Raw genomic sequence first — 18,681 nt, 5'->3', positions numbered from 1 at the left:
CTGGTTACACAACCATATTTAGGCTTTCCCAAACTTAATCATGAACATACGGTTGAGCTTCTTTAGCATTTGAAGGTTTTTCTCTTCATACAGGCATTGTGTGGGTACTGTGTAAACACAATGAGTGCTCTACTTAATTTAGTCAACAAGTAACACCTTTAAAAAAAGCTTTGCTTGTGTGAGTAAAATGCGTGACTAAGCCCAATACACAGCTGAGAAGGGCAAATGTAATAACCAATCCTTCCTAAAATACTTGGCAAGCCAAAACTTGTAACTTACTGTGGATTAGCTTTTCCTGAAATGCCAATACCAACAGCTTAATCACTTTTTAATTAAAAAATCCTCTCAGAGAAAATATAATACAAGTTCATCAGACTTCCTTAGAGATGATGTTAGAACAAGGGAGTGCATTTCCTGATGCTAGGAAGTTTAGTGATTATTGATTAGATTCTTGATTAAATTAACCACCTACCCGGAATGGGCAGCCATTCATCGGAATTGCAGGAGTCTGCGACAGCTTTTCAAAAATCTTTTTAGAACGATAGGTCTAAATCACCATGTGCATTCCTGAAATCTTAACTGGGAAGGTACAGATGCTTCATACAGGGAAATTTGAAAGAAATTAACCTGAACTAAAGTTTCTTTTCCTACAGAATGGAACTATGTATCAACTACTTACCTGAATAGGTAGTTTAGTATCTGAACCACATACTCTATGCTGAGGAATTAAGACCTCAAGTAAGACCAGCATTATTACTAAAAAATATGAAACTAATTTAGAAGTACTACACTTACGGTTAAGGAAAAAGAAAACCTCAACACAAGAACCTGTCAGTGTCACCAAAGACTATTTAATGGAGCACAACAAAACATGGCATCAGTGCTTTAAGTTAACCCTGGGTTGTTGCTGATCCTTTGTGAGTCTGTCACAGAGTAGTAACAACACCTTACTGAGTCAGGGTGGATACTGGACAGAGATAGGAGTAGGGAACAATTTCTCTTTTATTCTCTCTTTTGATGAGTTTTTTTGTCCTTCAGGACACAGTGAAAATTATCCAAACCCAGTAATATTATCAAACACATTTTATTAAAAACCAAAGAACTAAAAAGAGATTTTGATCAACCAGTTAGGGTTTACACTTCATAAATGAAACAAGTCATTCTCATCTTAGTTACAGAGAGGAAAAAAAGCAAGTAACTTACACCCATGACTGACATCCTCTCTGATCCACTTGTCAGCATCATGCTAGTAAGATTCAACTCTTCCTTATTAAGCCCGCTCAGGCCAGGGTAGCTGCCCTGCTTTCCACACACACAGACACCCAGCACACATCTGACTGCAGGAGACAACAGGAAAGGGAATGGTAAGTGGCAATCCACAGGCACTGTTTTAAGAGCCTAAGAACCTTGGTGAAGGTGCCAGCCCTTGGTACAACAGATCAGAACTAGCATCTGTCAGGTCCTTTTAAGTTCTCAGTGGAATTCCTCTTTCCTCCCTTTCCCCTCAAAGCTGTCATGAAAGACAATGATTTAGAGCCACAGTTAAGACCTATCTAATTCCTAAAAAAAAAAAAAAAAAAAAGAAAAAAATTAAAAAAAAAGGTCACTTGGATTAGCATATGTTTAAATTTGCATTTAGTTGCTATTCACATCCACCTTACTCAGCAGTTGAGTATATTTAGTTCCCGTAAAGTGTGAAAGATAAAAAACAGAATAGGGATTACCTTTATTTCTACTAAGGCAGCTCAAGTCTGTTTCTTGAAGACAGCTACAAAGCCAAGTTAATCTAAAAGAAAACAATCTGTGGAAGTTCATATATTTCATATACAGGAACTGCATACAGTATATCATCAAGGATCTGCAGGAAGACTATAAGTAATTTGCCTTGTTCTTAATCACTTCTCCTCCCTTACCCCTTAGGATAAAGGATTTCCCTCTAAACTGGGAAGCTGAAACAGTGACTATCCTGCTGCAGAGACAGGATTTTTAAAAGCAAATCAGTACCCTGAAACCCCAGTAGATACCTTAAAAAACAACAGCAGCCTCCCTCAGTGTTTGATGCACTTCCTGATTAACAGTAGTTCATATTAAAAAGAGACTAGACCCAGAGTAAACATCAACTGTGTAGTTAGAGCGGACTTAAAAATTAAACGCCCTCCAGCAGTTCAGCTTTTAGATAGCAAGACCCCCCCCAAAAAGGGATATTCAAAGAACAATTGACTCATTTATTTTCATCTTTTATTATGAGCTAATACCAGGATGACATTCAAATGTCAGATGGCACAATTAAGACAGTCTTGGTAGGAATTATTCCAGCATTCCCAAAATTACAATTTAGTACACGAACGGCATCAAACTGTATGCATCACTCCCACAGAGAATTATGAAATTCTGAGTATCTTATACCAGAATAGGTTCTGCATCAAATGGGAAATAAAAACTGCTGGTAACACAGCTGACCTATGAACCTCTTGTGATAATGACCTGCAGAACAAAACAGTCCCCTATTTAACATCTAGTAAAAAAAAATATGACTTTTGTTCAAGTTTAATACTTTTATATGGTTAGCCACAACAGGTATTAACCTCAGTTTTACTATATTTTTGTAATGCTACAAAAATCCTATAAAATCAAATTATAGTGAATTTTTCAGTGATTATAATTAAAAAAGCGCAGCTTGTACAAAATAAAAAAAATAAGATTCTATACTCTAATGAAAAATTTAAGACATTTTTAAATGAACAAAAGAAAGCACTTGTTAAGCTCTCCAATATTCAATGCATTCTGCACTTATCTGAAATAGCCAGACAGGAGCTAGAACTCCACTCCCCTTAGTTCACAACTAGTAATTTTGACACTATTATATATATATATAGAGGATCTATGTCTGATATTTTTACAAATAAATACAGGATAAACCATATTGCATAGTGTGTGCTTGCTGTCTGAGTCACACTCCAAAAGTTTCACAGTTATGGTAGGGAATTAAACTTATCATCTATGGGATGAAACCTTGTCAATACATGAAATTTACTTTTAAAACTGATGAACTGTAGTTGTAATTAATCAGTGAACTCAGACAAACAACTCTTGCCATTCTTGCCAGCCATATTAAACCAATTCTACTGGACAATTAACATCCAGGCAACCAAAAAGCAACTGTTAGCTGCAGCTAGGACCAAGAGAGATCTGCATCAAAAAACATATATTGTTTCTAAAGTTCCTTTGTCCTCCGTAAACATGTTGGGAAACTGATGTCAATAAGTGGCACAGAGAGGCACAGCTTCAAGTGTTGCATATTTGCAGATATGCATTATACAAACACGTATCAGCACTTTGATTTCGGTTTCACAACATGTCACCAGTGGCCCTATTACCAAATGAGAAATGGTAACTTGCCAGGACAGTTTATGTCACTGTAAGGTAACTTGATTTTCCTTGTAAAACTCAAACAATAAATTTTCCAACAAAAGGCTTGTCAGGAAGAAGAAAAAAACCCAACAAACTTCTTTTTGCTCACTCATAACTATCTTTTGTTGGTATCAACAAAGCATCGATCAATCCCTCTGACTTGCACATTTGAGAAAACTGCACTCTGATTGGATTCAACATGGTAGAGAGTTTTATGGCTTGGATCCTATGGCTCAAAAAGATTCAGTATACACAGAGTAAGCAGAATCTATTAAAAATCCCTACTGTTGTGAAACATCAGAAGTAGAATCTGCACAGTTTGACTAAAGATAATGCAACGTGTGGCAGGCAAAAAGTGACAGGACTTGTATGCAGTTGCATGATCATATACACACACACGCACACACCATACACACGCTAACTAGTGTAAAGCTCTGCAGATATTAACCCTTTCACCAGCTATGTTCATGGAAATGCTTTTTTTAAGGCAGGAAGTATTTAAGTAAGATAAAGTTACCTTTATTTTATTCTTTGTACCTGTAAGTCATTTGTACAGATTGTGACAATTTCAGAAACATAAATAGTGTCCTTAGAACATGTTTCCTAAATTAAGTTGCTAAAGTTCTGACCAACTGTGGAAGACATTCACTGAAAGGCCATTTAACACTTTTCCTCATACAATCAGCAAATTTATTGCCCCAGCATAGAAAAAAACTGTTGATAAATTTAGAAATGTATCATGGCAGGGAACTCCCATCAGCAAAATCTGATTAAAAAAAAAAAAAGAAATCCTCAGATTCTTACCGACTGGTTAGAAAAAGGTTTATTTTCTTACAGCGTGTAGAATCTGTCTTTCCTGCGGTACTTCCTGTGCGTTTCTACTGACCTTGTATTCCAATGCACTTTTTCCTGATCTCTTATATGGGTAAGAATCTCAACATATTCAGCTGTCTCCATCTAAGGATTAGCGTATACAAAAGTGATGTTTCCCAGTGAAATGTCTGCTGAGGACAAGGATGAAATAAGCAGGACACGTGTGTGAGCCCATGGCTTCCAGTTAAGCCTAGAACATAGCAGCATTGCCGTTTGATTAGATCCATTTGTTTTTGCAGGAACAGGTATTTCAGCTGGGTAAGCAAGTGAAATAGTTCTCTCCCACCCCACGTTGCCAAGTTGGTAACCTGGTGATCCGCTTATTGATTTGTTGTTTCGTAAGGAGAAGAATCAAAACTAGAGCTTTTTTCACAGCAACCAATTATTTTGTATTTTAATTTTGGGATACTTTCCATAATGAGCTGATTCAAAAAATCTATTTGAAAAATATATATATTTTTATATATAAAAAAACCTCATTATGTTTTGACTGTGAACTACCAATTAGTTTTATCTTTCATCTTTGATTCCACCCCATTGCAGGAAACAGCTTAACCAAGCTTGCATGCGAATTATTCCTCAGATGCAAGCATGTAGGCATTTCATATTTTGCCTAGTGAAAGGGCTAACCCTCCTTGACACATTCATGACTAGATCAGTGATTCTGAAGCAACATCCTGACCCTTAATACTGTCAGTTTCAAGCTATCAAGCTGAAAAATCCTTGATAAGGTGAGAAGATGTCACTGCGAATCAGTTAGATGATGTGCCTAGAGTTCTGCAATACCATTTTCTAGAGTTTTTTTATGCACCATTGATTGACAGAAAAAAAAATCCATTTTGCTTTGCTTTCCAAGTCGCTCTGTGCAATGACTGACTCTTTGATACTGTCACTTTTTAAAAGTAAACCATACCAGCCCTCGTCTTTCAACATCAAGGGGGGCTTATGTCCGTTCCTTGTTTTCCACCTTCAAAGGCTTAAAAAAATGGTGGTGTCATAGATTCATGCGCAAGTGCTCTGGTCGTTTGGAAATCATGGGAAAAGCTTGTTTTTTATATGGCCCAGAGTTTGGTTGCCGGATTGGAAGTGGTGCTGAGGCCTCTCCACAGACTGTCACATCCATTTGTTCTATTCCACTTGTCTCCATTGGATATTCCACAGGTGTCTGAGCATTTGATGCACTGGCAGAAGCACCTCTTCCCCAGAATTCCCCAGGGGAAAACTTTACAGGGCTTTAAAACAAGAAATACAAAAATCAGAGATGAAGATATGCACTGCACCAAGGTACGTCCTTTACACTGCAGGAAGCTGAACTCAAATACCTATTGAGAAGCATTTCTAATTCTTCCTTCCAGTCTCAAAAGTTTAAGAGAGTTTCCATGTCTCATTTCTACCACAATCTCTGGTGAAGTAAAACTCTCACTGGAATAGTGAGGATATATTTCTAGATGACTGCAGAAGGGATTTTTTTGTACTAACGTGATTCTTTATAGTAACATCTTTAGTATGTTGTGAAACAGTTCTAGAAGGCTGGTGTACCAAAGTCAAAAGACTGTGAGGCTCCGTCAGTGCTGAACAGCAAGCAAATTAGTACTTGTGCACCAAACACCATGGATTTGCCTCTAATAATGTTGTTTGTAGAATAGCATCAATGCTGCACTTCTTATGGAAGTGATGGGCTTACTGAGAACTAAGATCTAGTGCAGATCTATTTCAGGTACTTGCTGAAAAGCATATTACAAAAAAGAGAGGGTAAAAAGAAAAAGCAAAGAGATACCTGACTGGTGTCCTGGGGCTACCTATGAATCTGCGAGGTGATCGGATTTTTGGTTCAAAGGAAAATTTCTCTTTCACGCTTTCAAGTACAGATGGAGCCACATATGTAAAACCCTGCAAAACAGGAAGGAAGGCACTGTCACTTCCAGGCAAGATTCAACTTGTGCAGTTTTGACTGGCATGAAATAGTGAATAAAAATTATAAAAGGAAGAGTAAATGGAGACATAAGAATTTCTACTCACTTCCTGAAGCAAACAACAGGACTTTAGGAAGTTCCTCATCCGGGTGCCTGCACACCCCAGCTATTTCTACTCAGATCACAGATTCCCAGAGGCATACTCAATTCAATTAATTTTGCTCTATAGAATGGACACTGTTCTTGCTGCACGACTATGAAAGCAATGACATGTCCTGGGTTCATAACACAACTATGAATTAGAATGCTGACATTTCAGAACGTAAGCAACATTTGTTGGCTGTTTTATCTGTATAAAGAAAGCGTCAGCAATAACCAAAGTATCTTCAAAGCCCTTGGAACATTTCAAACCTGTTGTGGAATGGGTGTTTAAAATTACGACAGTGTGCTTCAAGTATCAGGTGTTAAGATTCAGTAGAACTAATTTAGCTGATATGCCCTACTGTTCCCAAATAACGTGACATACCTCTCCACAGTCCTTATGCACTTGGCCTTGGCTCACTTACCAGAAAGACCTGGTTGGCACTTTCACTGAGAGTAGAGTCATCTGGGCTATCAACAGGTGTCTGTCGTGTAAACTTTGAATCAAACTGGCTCACATCCTCTTCAGATTGCTTTGCAAAAACAAAATGATTAAGGGTTTATATTACAGATATCAACCAAATGGCTTAGCGGTGATCAGTGTAGCCTCTGGATGGAGTTCATTCCATAGGTTTTTGGCAGAGCTCTGCTGTAGTAAAACCCTGGAGTGGTGTCGGAATCCTGTCGCTGCCAGTGGGAGGTCACTATGGGCACTGACACTGAGAAATAAAGGCAAGGGGGAGGGGCAAAAAATTATGGATCAAAAAGGAACACAAATTAAAAAGATGCCTTTTTTTAAAAAAAAAATCTCAAATTACAGACAAAAACTTTTAGAAATGCAACGTCAGTTTCTTGCAAGTTCAGCCCTTGTCACAACTAGTATAGAACAGTTGCAACTAGTAGTTTTTGGATGCCTCTCCAGCTAATTTCATCCCACTTGTGCAGATACAGAGGTGTTTATACTGTGAGGGACAAATGACAACTCTGGAATAAGTGACTATGAAGAATATGGTTTAATTTAAAGAATAACAGATGTAATTCCAAGATCCTTCCTAAGTATAACTGAAAAGGCAACATGTATTCATTTATGCAGGCCTGCACCCTACCATGAAAGCATCTTTTCAAAAGCCATCTGGTTTGTGCAAGTAATTTTCATAAAATTTGCTAATAACAGGTAACCCCCAAACTATGTTCAGATAATACACTTGGAAGTATCAGTCTGGGATCATTCTGAATTTCATTCAAGATGGCAGGAAAAAAAGGTCTGGAGTCCCCATGCTGCAGTATGCTCAACATCAGTGATGCCTATATCAGTTTAAGGTGAGATTTTTTTGAGTAGTCTGGAACTATCAGGGCAGCAATACCCATTGCTGCTCTAGCTAACTGTACCCAGAGGGGAAAAAAAGACACCTCACACTATGAAAATACAAGATAGGATAATAGAGGCTTATTCATCACATCACTGGTTTGAGTGAAACTTCAATTACTGCCTATAACACACAAAAGATGCATTGTAAACATTAATAAGCAAACACACAATATGCTTCATTAGGAGATTTCATTTAGTTTTGCTTAGTAACCATTTATCATCTTAGTTTCAACTGAGCACTGACAGTATAATGTTTAGAATTTACAGCATTTATAATGTTTACTGACTTACTGTATAATGTTTAGGAGCAGAAATTCAGAGGTAACTGCACTCACAAGTCTGTTTAACCTATAGTTTAGAAGCAGGAGGAATTAAAACTGAAGCAGAACCTTCTTCCTCCAGGAGACTCAGAAGGATAAATTAGCTCTTAGCTGATTTTTAGCACCTTCTCACGTAAAAGAAACAAGATCCTATTCCAGTGACAGATGAGTACCGTGACCACAGACTAGTAAGACAGAACAGCGTGCTCATGACAGCCAGTATTTCATGCTCTGTGGAGACTTAAAAAGTTTTTTTTAATGCTGATACAGCATCAGTTCTCAGGAGAAAAAAAACCCCATGAGGTAGTATAGATCAGGTGGTAGATCTGCTATCTTTAATTTGACAAGAGTGAATCTGAGAACCAGTACCTGAAGGTGATGCATTTAACTATTTAAAGTACCAGAAACCAGTAGCACTCCAGTTTGCAAGAATTAACGTTTGTAAGTTTTAGATTCCACATTGTTTAAGACCTTTACTAAAGGCCTTTTCTTAAAGATACAAGGAATATCTCGCAGTGTTTTCAGTACATACCAATAAGGGTTTAAAAGGAGGTTCCACCTTTCGTGCCAACAGCTCATCCCAGTTAATGTGTCGGAAGAATGGGTGAGCCTATAAGGATGAGGAATAGCACAGAGTCATAACCTGCCTTCTGGGTATAAATCAAGAATCAAGCATGTTTTTTCAGACCTTCTCTGTGGTGTCTTTCTTTCCAAAATCACATACGGGTCTAGTGTAATATATCCTGCAGCCCTACATCAGAATAGCTGGAAGAGCTGAAAATTCATACCATGCCTCCAGGTCGAACAGCATATGTCCCTTTCATGTTTTCCTTTAAAGTATTAGAAAAACCCAATTTACATGCAAAATATTTTTCAACTTTAAGTTAGATATCTAAAAATAATAACACTGCATTAATGACAAATTATCAAAACTGAAATAAGGAGGACTCTAATACATTGTTAATCACATCACAAAAAAAAGGTGAAGCTGGAAGGAACAAGAATCAGGCCTCTGCCTTAACTTCCAACCATGCAACGCTGAATGCAAACTAACGCCACTTTTCCCTTGGAAAAGCTACACTAGATGCAAGGGCTGGCAGGTTTTTTGTCAGACTGCCAGAGTATCATCGCTCTTATATTGTTGACCGTACAATTAGCATTGTGCAACTAATAGAAAAGATTTACTGGAAGAGAGAGCTACAGAATAAAAGTTACTTTCCAAATCTTGTAATTATCAAATAGGTAGACAGCTGCTTTCGTTAAGCTTTAAAGCATTCACATTTTGATCAGCTGTCACACGGGGCTGCCTCTTTGCTCATTACACTTCAAGACAGACATACTCTCCTTCCCCGATGTACCCTCAAAGCTGTTTTATTTTCAGTAAGGTAATTTAAGAATTCTCAAGTTAAGCCAAAGTTACCTGAACTTCTCCAGCATCTCCAGGACCAGCTCCTAGACGTGAGGCAGCATTTCTTTTTAGCAGCTTCATGAGAAATATCCAAAAATGCAAAATTAGTTATACCGTTATGACTAGACCAGTTTTGACATGAATCATCATCTGAATGAATACCATGCAGAATTAATGCAAAACAATCTGCATGCGTTTAAAAACACTTGTATTTTCACGGAAAATCACTTTTTGTACCATGCAAAACAGAACTGACTTACTTAGAATAAAACAAGCTTGGACTGAATAGCCGTAGTGGTACCATTACATTTCTATTTTCTACATACACATGTAGTACTGACATTCATTAAAATTCTACCTTTTTAAGCAGATCTCTGGCTTCTTGTGTGAGGTAGGGAGGCAAGTTGAGTTTACACTTGAGGATCTTGTCAATTGTCTTCTTTCTGTTCTCCCCAGTGAAAGGAGGCTGGAAAGCACCATTGATATGGGAGGAAATATGCAACTTGTTCAAATCTCTTATTTGTGTACACAGAACTCACTTCAGTAATTTAGAAAGCAGATAAAACTACTGCAAACAGGACTTCCTAATAACTGGATGAGAGCAGCTCACAACAGTAGTCAGCATCAGTGTAGCTGTGTTTTAGTTATTTCTTACTTGCAGTCTGTATATATACAAATGTATTTGTATTTACACATGCATCAGAATTAGAATACAAGTAACTACAAAAGCTACAAAGAGAAATACATGCAATTATAACTGTGCACCTACTGCTCCAGTCAGCATGTCATACATTAGTGCCCCCAAACTCCACCAGTCCACAGCACGATTATGCCCACTCCTCATCAAGATTTCAGGGGCCCTATAATCAGAAAAAGTGAAAATATGAAAGTATTTTAACAAGCTTAATTCTAATTTTGACTGCAAGTTTTCAAACAAAACCACACTTGTCAAGTAAAATTTCCCTTAGTGACTGAGCATAGGAATCATCAGTTAAAAAAGGCAAAATTTAGTTCTTTACCCCCCGACCACAGTAATACTTTTCTATTTCATCATGCAGCTCACATGTATTCAATTGTTCCACAGAACGTGTGTGTGACTGTTCCATCATGAATGGATTCTTTACATAATCCGAAGTCAGTCAATTTTACATGACCTGAAATTAAATATATAAAATTTAAGACTTGCCAGAATTCCGAGATTTGTGTAAGTAACATTAAAAACCAGGAATTTTTAACATGGATATGTAATAATTCTGAACTACTTCCAGGTATCTCCAATAGGCTGACAAAGAGATACAGCTACAACACAGAATGCGGTAATCACACTTGCAGATAAAGCCTCTGCATTACACCTGCATAAGAAGCCATTGCCACTCGAAGAGAAACAAGACAAACTACCAAACCTTAGTCACGTATAATGTATTTAAAGATCATATAGCATCATTCAGGTAACAAAATAGGATATCAAGTGTTACTGCTTTCTTCAAGGTTCAGAGAACCTTCAATAAATTGTAAAGTCCTGAGTAATTCAGAATAAAGTTGTCTTTGTAGCAAGTCAACCATTCAAAACATGCCTGTGTCTCTACACATGCAACTCGAAGCTTGCTGTGACCTGTTAAAGCCAAAGAAGCTGTATTTAAAGGCAAGCAATTAGCTTTGGCAATTCTTCAGTTATACTGAGAGGGATAAGGAACATGACCATGTTCTAAGGAAATTCACGTAACAGTGAAAAGTTGTGACCTTTGAAGAATTGTTTCCTAATGACTGGTAACATAACTGGTGCTGTATTTCTACCTTGGTGATTAAGCATGATATTTTCTGGCTTCAGATCACGGTAGATGATTCCTTTTTGATGCAAGTGCCCCAGTGCCATTGAGATTTCTGCCAAGTAAAAGCTGTAAGGAAACATACACCACAAAGTCAGACGTATTCAATCATGCAAAGCCTCTTAAGCAGGAAGACTATTACGTACATAGCAACGGTTCCTTGAAAGCATCATTAGATGTGTCTGAGAGAATAAATGAGAGAAACAATGATGCCTTTGAGGCTGTTTTGCTAAAAGGCATACACACTCCAAGATGAACTACAAAATGAGACCATTAGCATTAGGCTTACCTGTTCAGTAGCTATCTTATCATGAATATATTTGGAGGAATCTGAATTTACTAGTGTTTGAAATACGCTTTAATCTGTATTGCCACATCTAGATGGCTAAGTGGAAGAAAAAGTGTATGAGGCTAGGAATGTAATGGGCAGCAGGCAGAGTACATCAAAGCTTTTCTAAGGCATTACTGCCATTCGCTGTGGTAAGACATAACTGTATTCAGTCCTGTGAAGCCTAATCAATAAGGGACAATTTCAACTTGTTTATATGTAAAATACCACTACTCAAAAGGCTTTTTCTCCTTCATTAACATAATTACCTTTATCACTTCACACACAAATACAGCCATTACAGTGAACGGGTTGCCCAGGGAAGTTGTGAATGCTCCATCCCTGGCGGTGTTCAAGGCCAGGTTGGACAGAGCCTTGGGTGGCATGGTTTAGTGTGAGGTGTCCCTGCCCATGGCAGGGGGGTTGGAACTGGATGATTTTAAGGTCCTTTACAACCCTAACTGTTCTATGATTCTATGACTTGGAAATTCTGTAACTGGCTGGTAGAATGGTGTGTGGATAGAGAAGGAAAAGAAATTTACAGCAACTCTTTCACAATCTTTTCTTCATCACCCAAACCACTTCCTTTACCACAACCATATGGAATACAGCCAGCAACCAGCAATGGACCCTCTTCTGTAGGAAGACTGGAGTTACACCAGCACAAACTGGTAAGTACAGAACACATGTATCTTCCCCAAACCCAGTTAACTGCTCTTTTCACTAGACTATGAAACGAGTAAGTAGTTTTTCAAGTTAGAACATACAGTTTAAGCACTTGAAAAAACCCCCCAAAACTATTAATTTACCAGAATTGTTTCACTTACCAGGCTGTGTCTTCCATAAAAATCCCTTCTCTCTCTAACTGCATAAATAGTTCTCCTCCTGTCATGAGTAAAACCATGAGATTATACTCTAGTTAAGGTATTCTGTTTTAGTCAGTCAAGTCTTATTTTCTAGAAAAACTATAATCAACTGGTATTCTGTCCTGCTCTATAAAAAGCTGTTTCACAAAAACAACGGAGAACTTGCTATCCTGTTATTCTCAGAATTCCAGCAACCTAAAGAAATTCCAAAAGAAATCAGAGCATGTTGAAAAAGCCAACAGTATTTCTGTCCCTCTTTATTCTGCTGTTATAGCTTAGGCAAATTTCTTCTAATCTGTGTCTTGGTTTCCTACCCATGAAATAAAGATAACACTTTCTTGTTTCACAAAGAATCTGCAAGGACTAAAATCTCAGGTACTCTGTACGACTGCACAGAATCTAAGTGTGACACAGAAGAATTACAAGCCTGATGGAAGAAAAGGTACAGAAAACCCTCCTCTCATGTAGTGTTATGAGAAATAACTATTTACATTTCATTCATTTTTAACACACTGAATTAGATGGTTTATTAATGTGAATCTGTGTATTCTCACTACTAACCAATTTTACATTTTAAGACACCATGTCAATAGTTAGCTGGCCTTCTACAGGTAGAGTAAGAAATCCAAATTCTTGATTATGTAAGATACCTATAAGCAGGTAACAGAATTTCATATACTGACCACTGAGATACTCAAGGATGAGGTAGAGTTTTCCACCAGTCTGAAAGGCATAAATTAAGTCTACAATGAAGGGATGTTTTACTTCCTCCAATATATTCCGCTCTGCTTTTGTATGAGCTGTATCCTTTGCATTCCTTACAATCATTGCCTACAAAAAGCAGAGAGATGTCAGCACAAGAACATGCTAAACAAGGCCACCACAATATGTACATAACGTAAAAGGTTCTGTGTGGAAGTTGAAGTCTTTATTTCATAGAACTATAAGATAATATACGTTGGAAGGGACCTCCTGGCCTATTTAAACTAGCTGCTAACAACTACACAGCCAGAACAATTTCAAGTTTAATTCCAGCTGCACCTGGAAAACAACTGTATAGAGGATAAAGTTTATTTTTGGTAAATGAAACAATTAGATAATTGTAAAAGCTTAATGGAGGGGTACATTATTTTTTTTACATTCAAGCTGTAGTGAACTGTGAACATTCAGGTTACCTTTTTAAGAACTTTCATGGCAAATATTTTCCCAGTGTTTGCTCCAGTTACTTTTCGTACTTGAAATACCTATACAACACAATACAAATGCAAACACGTTATGACCGCATTTGCCATCATAAATGAAAAATCTAAGTTCTGCAAAAAGAGAGACGAGATTACCCACAAACTCCAACACTACCTGAAGAGCTAGTGATCTGAACCAGGACCAGGCTGGGACATTCTCTACTGCCACCAGCTGGCGAGGCTCTGCCAGAGACCTCAGTCCCACAGCACCAATCCTTTAACTGCCTTCAGTGTAATAGGGTTTACTTTTGTAGAAAAGAGTTCCTTACCTTTCCATAGCCACCTTTGCCAAGTACGCGCAGTAACTCAAAGCACTCTGGGCGGATCTTTTCTGGACCTCTGTTTACACTAGTCTCTGAAATCTCAAATTTTTCACAATGTTCCATGCCACTGGATAAAACCGAAACAACAATATAAGACTACCTAATACTCAAAAAATCAATCAACTGAAACTAAGCAAGCAAATTACTTTCTGAAAAGCATACAGTGTATCTGATATCACTGACTATCAGATGTTTTATTTTGGGGTGTGCAAAGCAGTAAGTTGCAACTTGCACAGGAAAGATTACCTGCAAATTTGGGGGATTTACAGTATCAAGATTTCCTTCAAATCCCTTCATTTTAATGCATAATCTCTCTATCACACCAGAACTCAGTTTAAAAGCCCAAAGCCTCAAACTGACTTGGATATTCCTGGAAGACCTCAAGTAAAGACAAGGCAAGTTGTATTTAAGTTTCAGATCGCATTCAGCAACCCTAAAAGTCATGGTAACACTCCTATAACACAAATATTTTGCAGAAAAAGCTGCAATACAAAAAAAGTCTCACAACTCTGAATATGCCACAAAAGACTGCTCCATAATTTAATGATGCTTCTAAATTATGCTACAGTTCTGCAAAAGACTAACAGATTGATCCTGCTAAAGTAAATATCACTGCTTTCTTCTCACAACATAGTATGCTGAAACAATCTGGAAATCTACAAATGAAGTAATGCTAAAGGTATTTGTCTCATGAACTTCAAATCCGAGCTTCTGAAGTCTCGTTTGCTTCAGACTGCTACGCAGATCTGCCAGTGGAGCCTTTAGAGCATGAACAGAACATACATGTTCTGCAGAGAGCACATTATCTTCAGATTACAAATATCATCCAAGTACAAGAGATAACTTTGGGAGAAACAAGGATTAAAAGACAAACAGCAAGTTTGGACAGAATTTGTTTTTATTATTATTATTTCAAGATACAGTTCACAGATTTTTATCTGAAGAAATAGTGGAAGGACTAGAAACAACTCAAAATTGAACAAGAGTAACAATTTTTTTCTATTTAACTTAACAATGTAACAAAATTAGAAGTTATATATAGTTGGCATAAATGATAGGGAACATTTTCTAGCAGCAACTTACAGGTCATATTGGCCAACTCCTCCATGGTCCATGCTCTCACTTAATTGACCCTGGGGATGGGAGGGGTAGAAGGAAAATTAATTATAACAGAAGAAAAAAAAACAGAGTTAAAAATGTGTTTTACAACTTCTTAAATTATAACATAGTTCAATATATAATTATGATATAATCAAACAAGCCAAAAGGCCAGGAATAATAACTTAGCAGCAGAAGATAAGAGATCTACAAAGTTCTGTGCAAGATTTGCAATACTTCCACAATGACACAGGGAACCACTGTTCTGCCTGACTGGATTGAGACTCAACTGCTGAAATACTAGAGGTAAGAACTTTGCACCCCAGGGTGAATTTGAAAAACACTGAGGTACTGCATTTGTTTTAACAGTTGCTCTTATAGAGAGATTTTTAAAACCCTGTTACAGTGAAGATGATGTGAATAAATTAAACGCGATTCCTACACACTAGAACAAATAATCTAGTCAGAAGGTTTTATCCTGTAGTTTATCCTGTATTGGCAAATCCCGATACTAATGAAAGACTGAAGCTTTACTCTGATGTTAAATACCCTTTCTGACCAATAATCATCCAGATAGATTAATGTATGCAAATGTTACTAAAGAAGGTTCAAGCACTTCAACATCAGAACTAGTCACCATTAAAGAATTTACTTCGATTCTGAAGAAAGATTTTCTTCAAAGAATTTTTAACTTGATCCCTTATGCAAGATAATACTTCCCTATAACTGTGGCTCCACATGGCAAAAGAAGTGCAAACCAAGCAGACAGCTGGAATGAACACAAATAGAACTTAATGGGCAAGCTGCTAATAAGCTTTAGACTATACATTAACATTTTTATTTTTAAAAATAGGTACAAAAAAATAACAACTGCAAGCAAGTGAGGAACAGCCTGAAATCTGCAGGCTGGATACGCATATATTGAGTGAGGTGGGGAATTTAGAGAACCAGAAGGAAAAAAAAAAGCAAACATCAAGATCTGCTTTTTGCATTTTCAGCTGTTAGGGAGGTGAAAACACTAACCCAGGAAAATCAGAAACTTTCAACAGCTTCCAAACCATTTAAACATGAAAGTTTACACAGGCTGGTTTATTTTGGTGGGCAATCTAGAGGGAGATTTTAACTCCTGGTTTCACCTACTAGCACCACAAGCAATTATGGCATTCAAAAGGTCAAGTTTGCTTCCAGGCCAGAGAGTTGCTGGCTTGTATAGTCTGGATAATATTTATTAGGGAAATCCAGCTTACTGACATCTGTTTAGACGCCAACAAACCAATTACAAATCAACAAACAGAGAATAAACACCCATCCCATCCCTACAACAGCTTCTCAAGTAACCCAAGGGTTCTGGGACAGTTTACACATGCTTTTCTCACCCCTGTGAACTACGGTTTTCATTCTCAGTATTACTTTGAACAAAATTCACTTTAGACACCATTCCACTACTTTCAGGATTTCTTCTTGTTTCACAAACCCAAGAAATGCAGTGGTGGTCTGGCTGGGAGAGTGGCAGACCTTTAGCCTGTGGCTACACACAGCTCCATTTATTACAAACACAAAAATTAATGCTGCTTTTTTTCACCACAATAATTAGCACAACCAACCATGCAGCTTAGAAATAAACTGCCCATTTAAACGATTCTGCATTTTTGCTACGAAGCCCATGCCTGCTCAAAACTACAGCTGACCTCTTCTTGCTACTCCTAGGCTCAGGGCTTCCAAGAGGTACCAGGGACCAGCACCAGAGATCTGACAACCTAGCTGAGACTTTACACCTTGCTTACTTCCAGTTTCATGATCTCAACTACTCTGTCTTCAATGTCTTTCTGATGCACAACACCTACAGAGATAACCCCCAGTATTCCCCTTACATGTTCCTGACACTTACCCTTCTTTGCTGCTCTTATATTCCCCTGCTTTTCAGTTCTGTTTCAATTTCAAGTCCATTCTCATTCCTTTATGTGTTTGCCAAAAGGCACCTCAAAACCACATCAGGTTGCCAATGCACATTCATGTCCACATGCCATTAAAAATTCAGTCACAGCAATAGTTTTAAATTAAATAATAGATGAATTTTTTACTTGGTCCCAAGATGTATTTGGGAACATGAGATAGAACAAATTCAACTTTCTTGCCACCCCCCTCGGAACCCGTTCTTGGCAGCATTAACGGTGTGATGCAAGAGACATTGTTTTAAGCCAAGGCCTTTATTGATCACTGAGGTGACAGACAAAGCTTTTCCCTGTAGGCTGAGAAGCGTTTGCACTGCCGGCTGTCAAACAATGTCTCTACAGTTCATATGCAGTGTGGGTATTCCAACTGTGATAAGAGCATCCGGTTATCTCAAAGACTCCAGGGATGTCATTAGGATTTAAATAGCAAAAAATAATTGCAGTAGCAGTTTAAGCAACAGCAAATGTTTAATATACAAAACAATATAAAAAATCAACAGCAGCACTAGAAAAACATATACAGAGACCTTGTAATAAAATTTCCCCAAAGCCTTAGCAGGATCTGTAGGAACATTTCCATTCTATGATTACAAAACGACAAACTGCAGATTACAAGGTGAACCGTTCAGGGAAGCGTGGGATGGAGATGCACGTTGATCCACAGAGACATCTAACAGCGCTTTAAAGCTCTGCTTTTAATTTTGGCGCTAGAGCAACCACTTTGCACAGTTCCAGAAAGATTTGCATTTCGGCACTGACGTTAAAACATGCGACAATAAAAAAATAAATAAAGCAAACCACTAAAAACCCAACCAAATAGAAAAAATCCAACAAACGCAACGCAAAACTTCTAAGGGAAAAGCTGCTGCAAGCCCTGCGCAGCCGCCACCGAGGTGGGGAAGCAGCGCTCGCCCGACACCAGCGGCCGGTGCAGGGCACGACGCCGCTCCCCTAGCGCGACCGGCAGCCTCCGGCCGCTCCCGGCCGTGGGGCCCGCCGCAGCTGTGGTGTGGTGCAGCGCGGCCGGCTCTCACCAGGCCGGGTGCGGTCGCCTCACCTGTTCCGGCCAGGGCGGCGGCCGCCGCCGCGCTCCGCCTCACCCGGCTCCCGCCCCGCCGCGGCCCCTGCCCGCCTCCGCGGGGTCCCCGCCAGGCCGCATCGCAGGATGCCCCCCGGCCCGGGCCCGCGGGCTGCCGCCCGCTTCTTGCCCTCAAGCCTGCCCCGCAGCGCCGCTCCCTCCCCGCACCGCGCCGGCTCGGGCTGCCCCTTCTCACCCCCTCCTCCAGCTCCTCGTCCGAACCCGCGTCCTCAGGCTGGTCCAGGTCGATGTCGAACACGCCCGCCATGGCGCGGGTGGGAGCCGCTGCGCCACCGCCCCTTCCTGGCTGCGCTGGGTGCACGGGGCCTGGACCGCCTCATGGGCCCGCACCCCCCAACGCCACCGCGGACGCCATCACCGGCTGCCCGCACCCAGCGCGCCTGCGCTCCCGCCCCGATCCCGGGCTCCACGCATGCGCACAACTCCTTCCGGCAGCGGCCGGGGCTGCACTGAGCGTGCGCGAAGGGAACGCGGCGAGGTGGACTGGACTGGTGCCGGCGCTAAGCACGCGCG

At 39.3% G+C, this 18,681-nt stretch overlaps 1 protein-coding gene across 4 annotated transcripts; it reads right to left on the bottom strand.

Moving 5' to 3' along the window:
- Positions 1 to 840: 840 nt before the first annotated feature.
- RPS6KB1 (ribosomal protein S6 kinase B1) lies at positions 841 to 18,554 on the bottom strand. Of its 4 annotated transcripts, none has more exons than XR_013958091.1 (16): positions 18,344 to 18,554; positions 15,103 to 15,152; positions 13,966 to 14,086; positions 13,631 to 13,699; positions 13,139 to 13,286; positions 12,417 to 12,474; positions 11,230 to 11,330; positions 10,499 to 10,589; positions 10,205 to 10,295; positions 9,794 to 9,901; positions 9,448 to 9,510; positions 8,560 to 8,637; positions 6,764 to 6,871; positions 6,062 to 6,174; positions 5,198 to 5,516; positions 841 to 1,786 (listed from the first exon to the last, which is right to left on the bottom strand). XR_013958091.1 is itself a non-coding variant. In XM_080630296.1 (15 exons), the coding sequence occupies exons 1-15, from the start codon at positions 18,413 to 18,415 to the stop codon at positions 5,279 to 5,281; spliced, it is 1,509 nt and encodes a 502-aa protein (XP_080486422.1). In that variant the 5' UTR covers positions 18,416 to 18,554; the 3' UTR covers positions 3,882 to 5,278. The 4 variants fall into 4 exon arrangements, 2 of the variants coding, with proteins under 2 accessions (XP_080486422.1, XP_080486423.1); XR_013958092.1 differs by lacking the exon at positions 841 to 1,786 and adding an exon at positions 3,882 to 4,474; XM_080630296.1 differs by lacking the exon at positions 841 to 1,786 and having other exon boundaries at positions 3,882 to 5,516.
- Between the last annotated feature and the right edge of the window lie 127 nt (positions 18,555 to 18,681).

The sequence above is a fragment of the Psittacula echo genome (genome assembly GCF_963264785.1).
Source record: "Psittacula echo genome assembly, chromosome: 15".
Classification (NCBI taxonomy): Eukaryota; Metazoa; Chordata; class Aves; order Psittaciformes; family Psittacidae; genus Psittacula; species Psittacula echo.
Note: the sequence above shows the minus strand (reverse complement) of the source record. Positions and strands in the feature narration are given on the sequence as shown.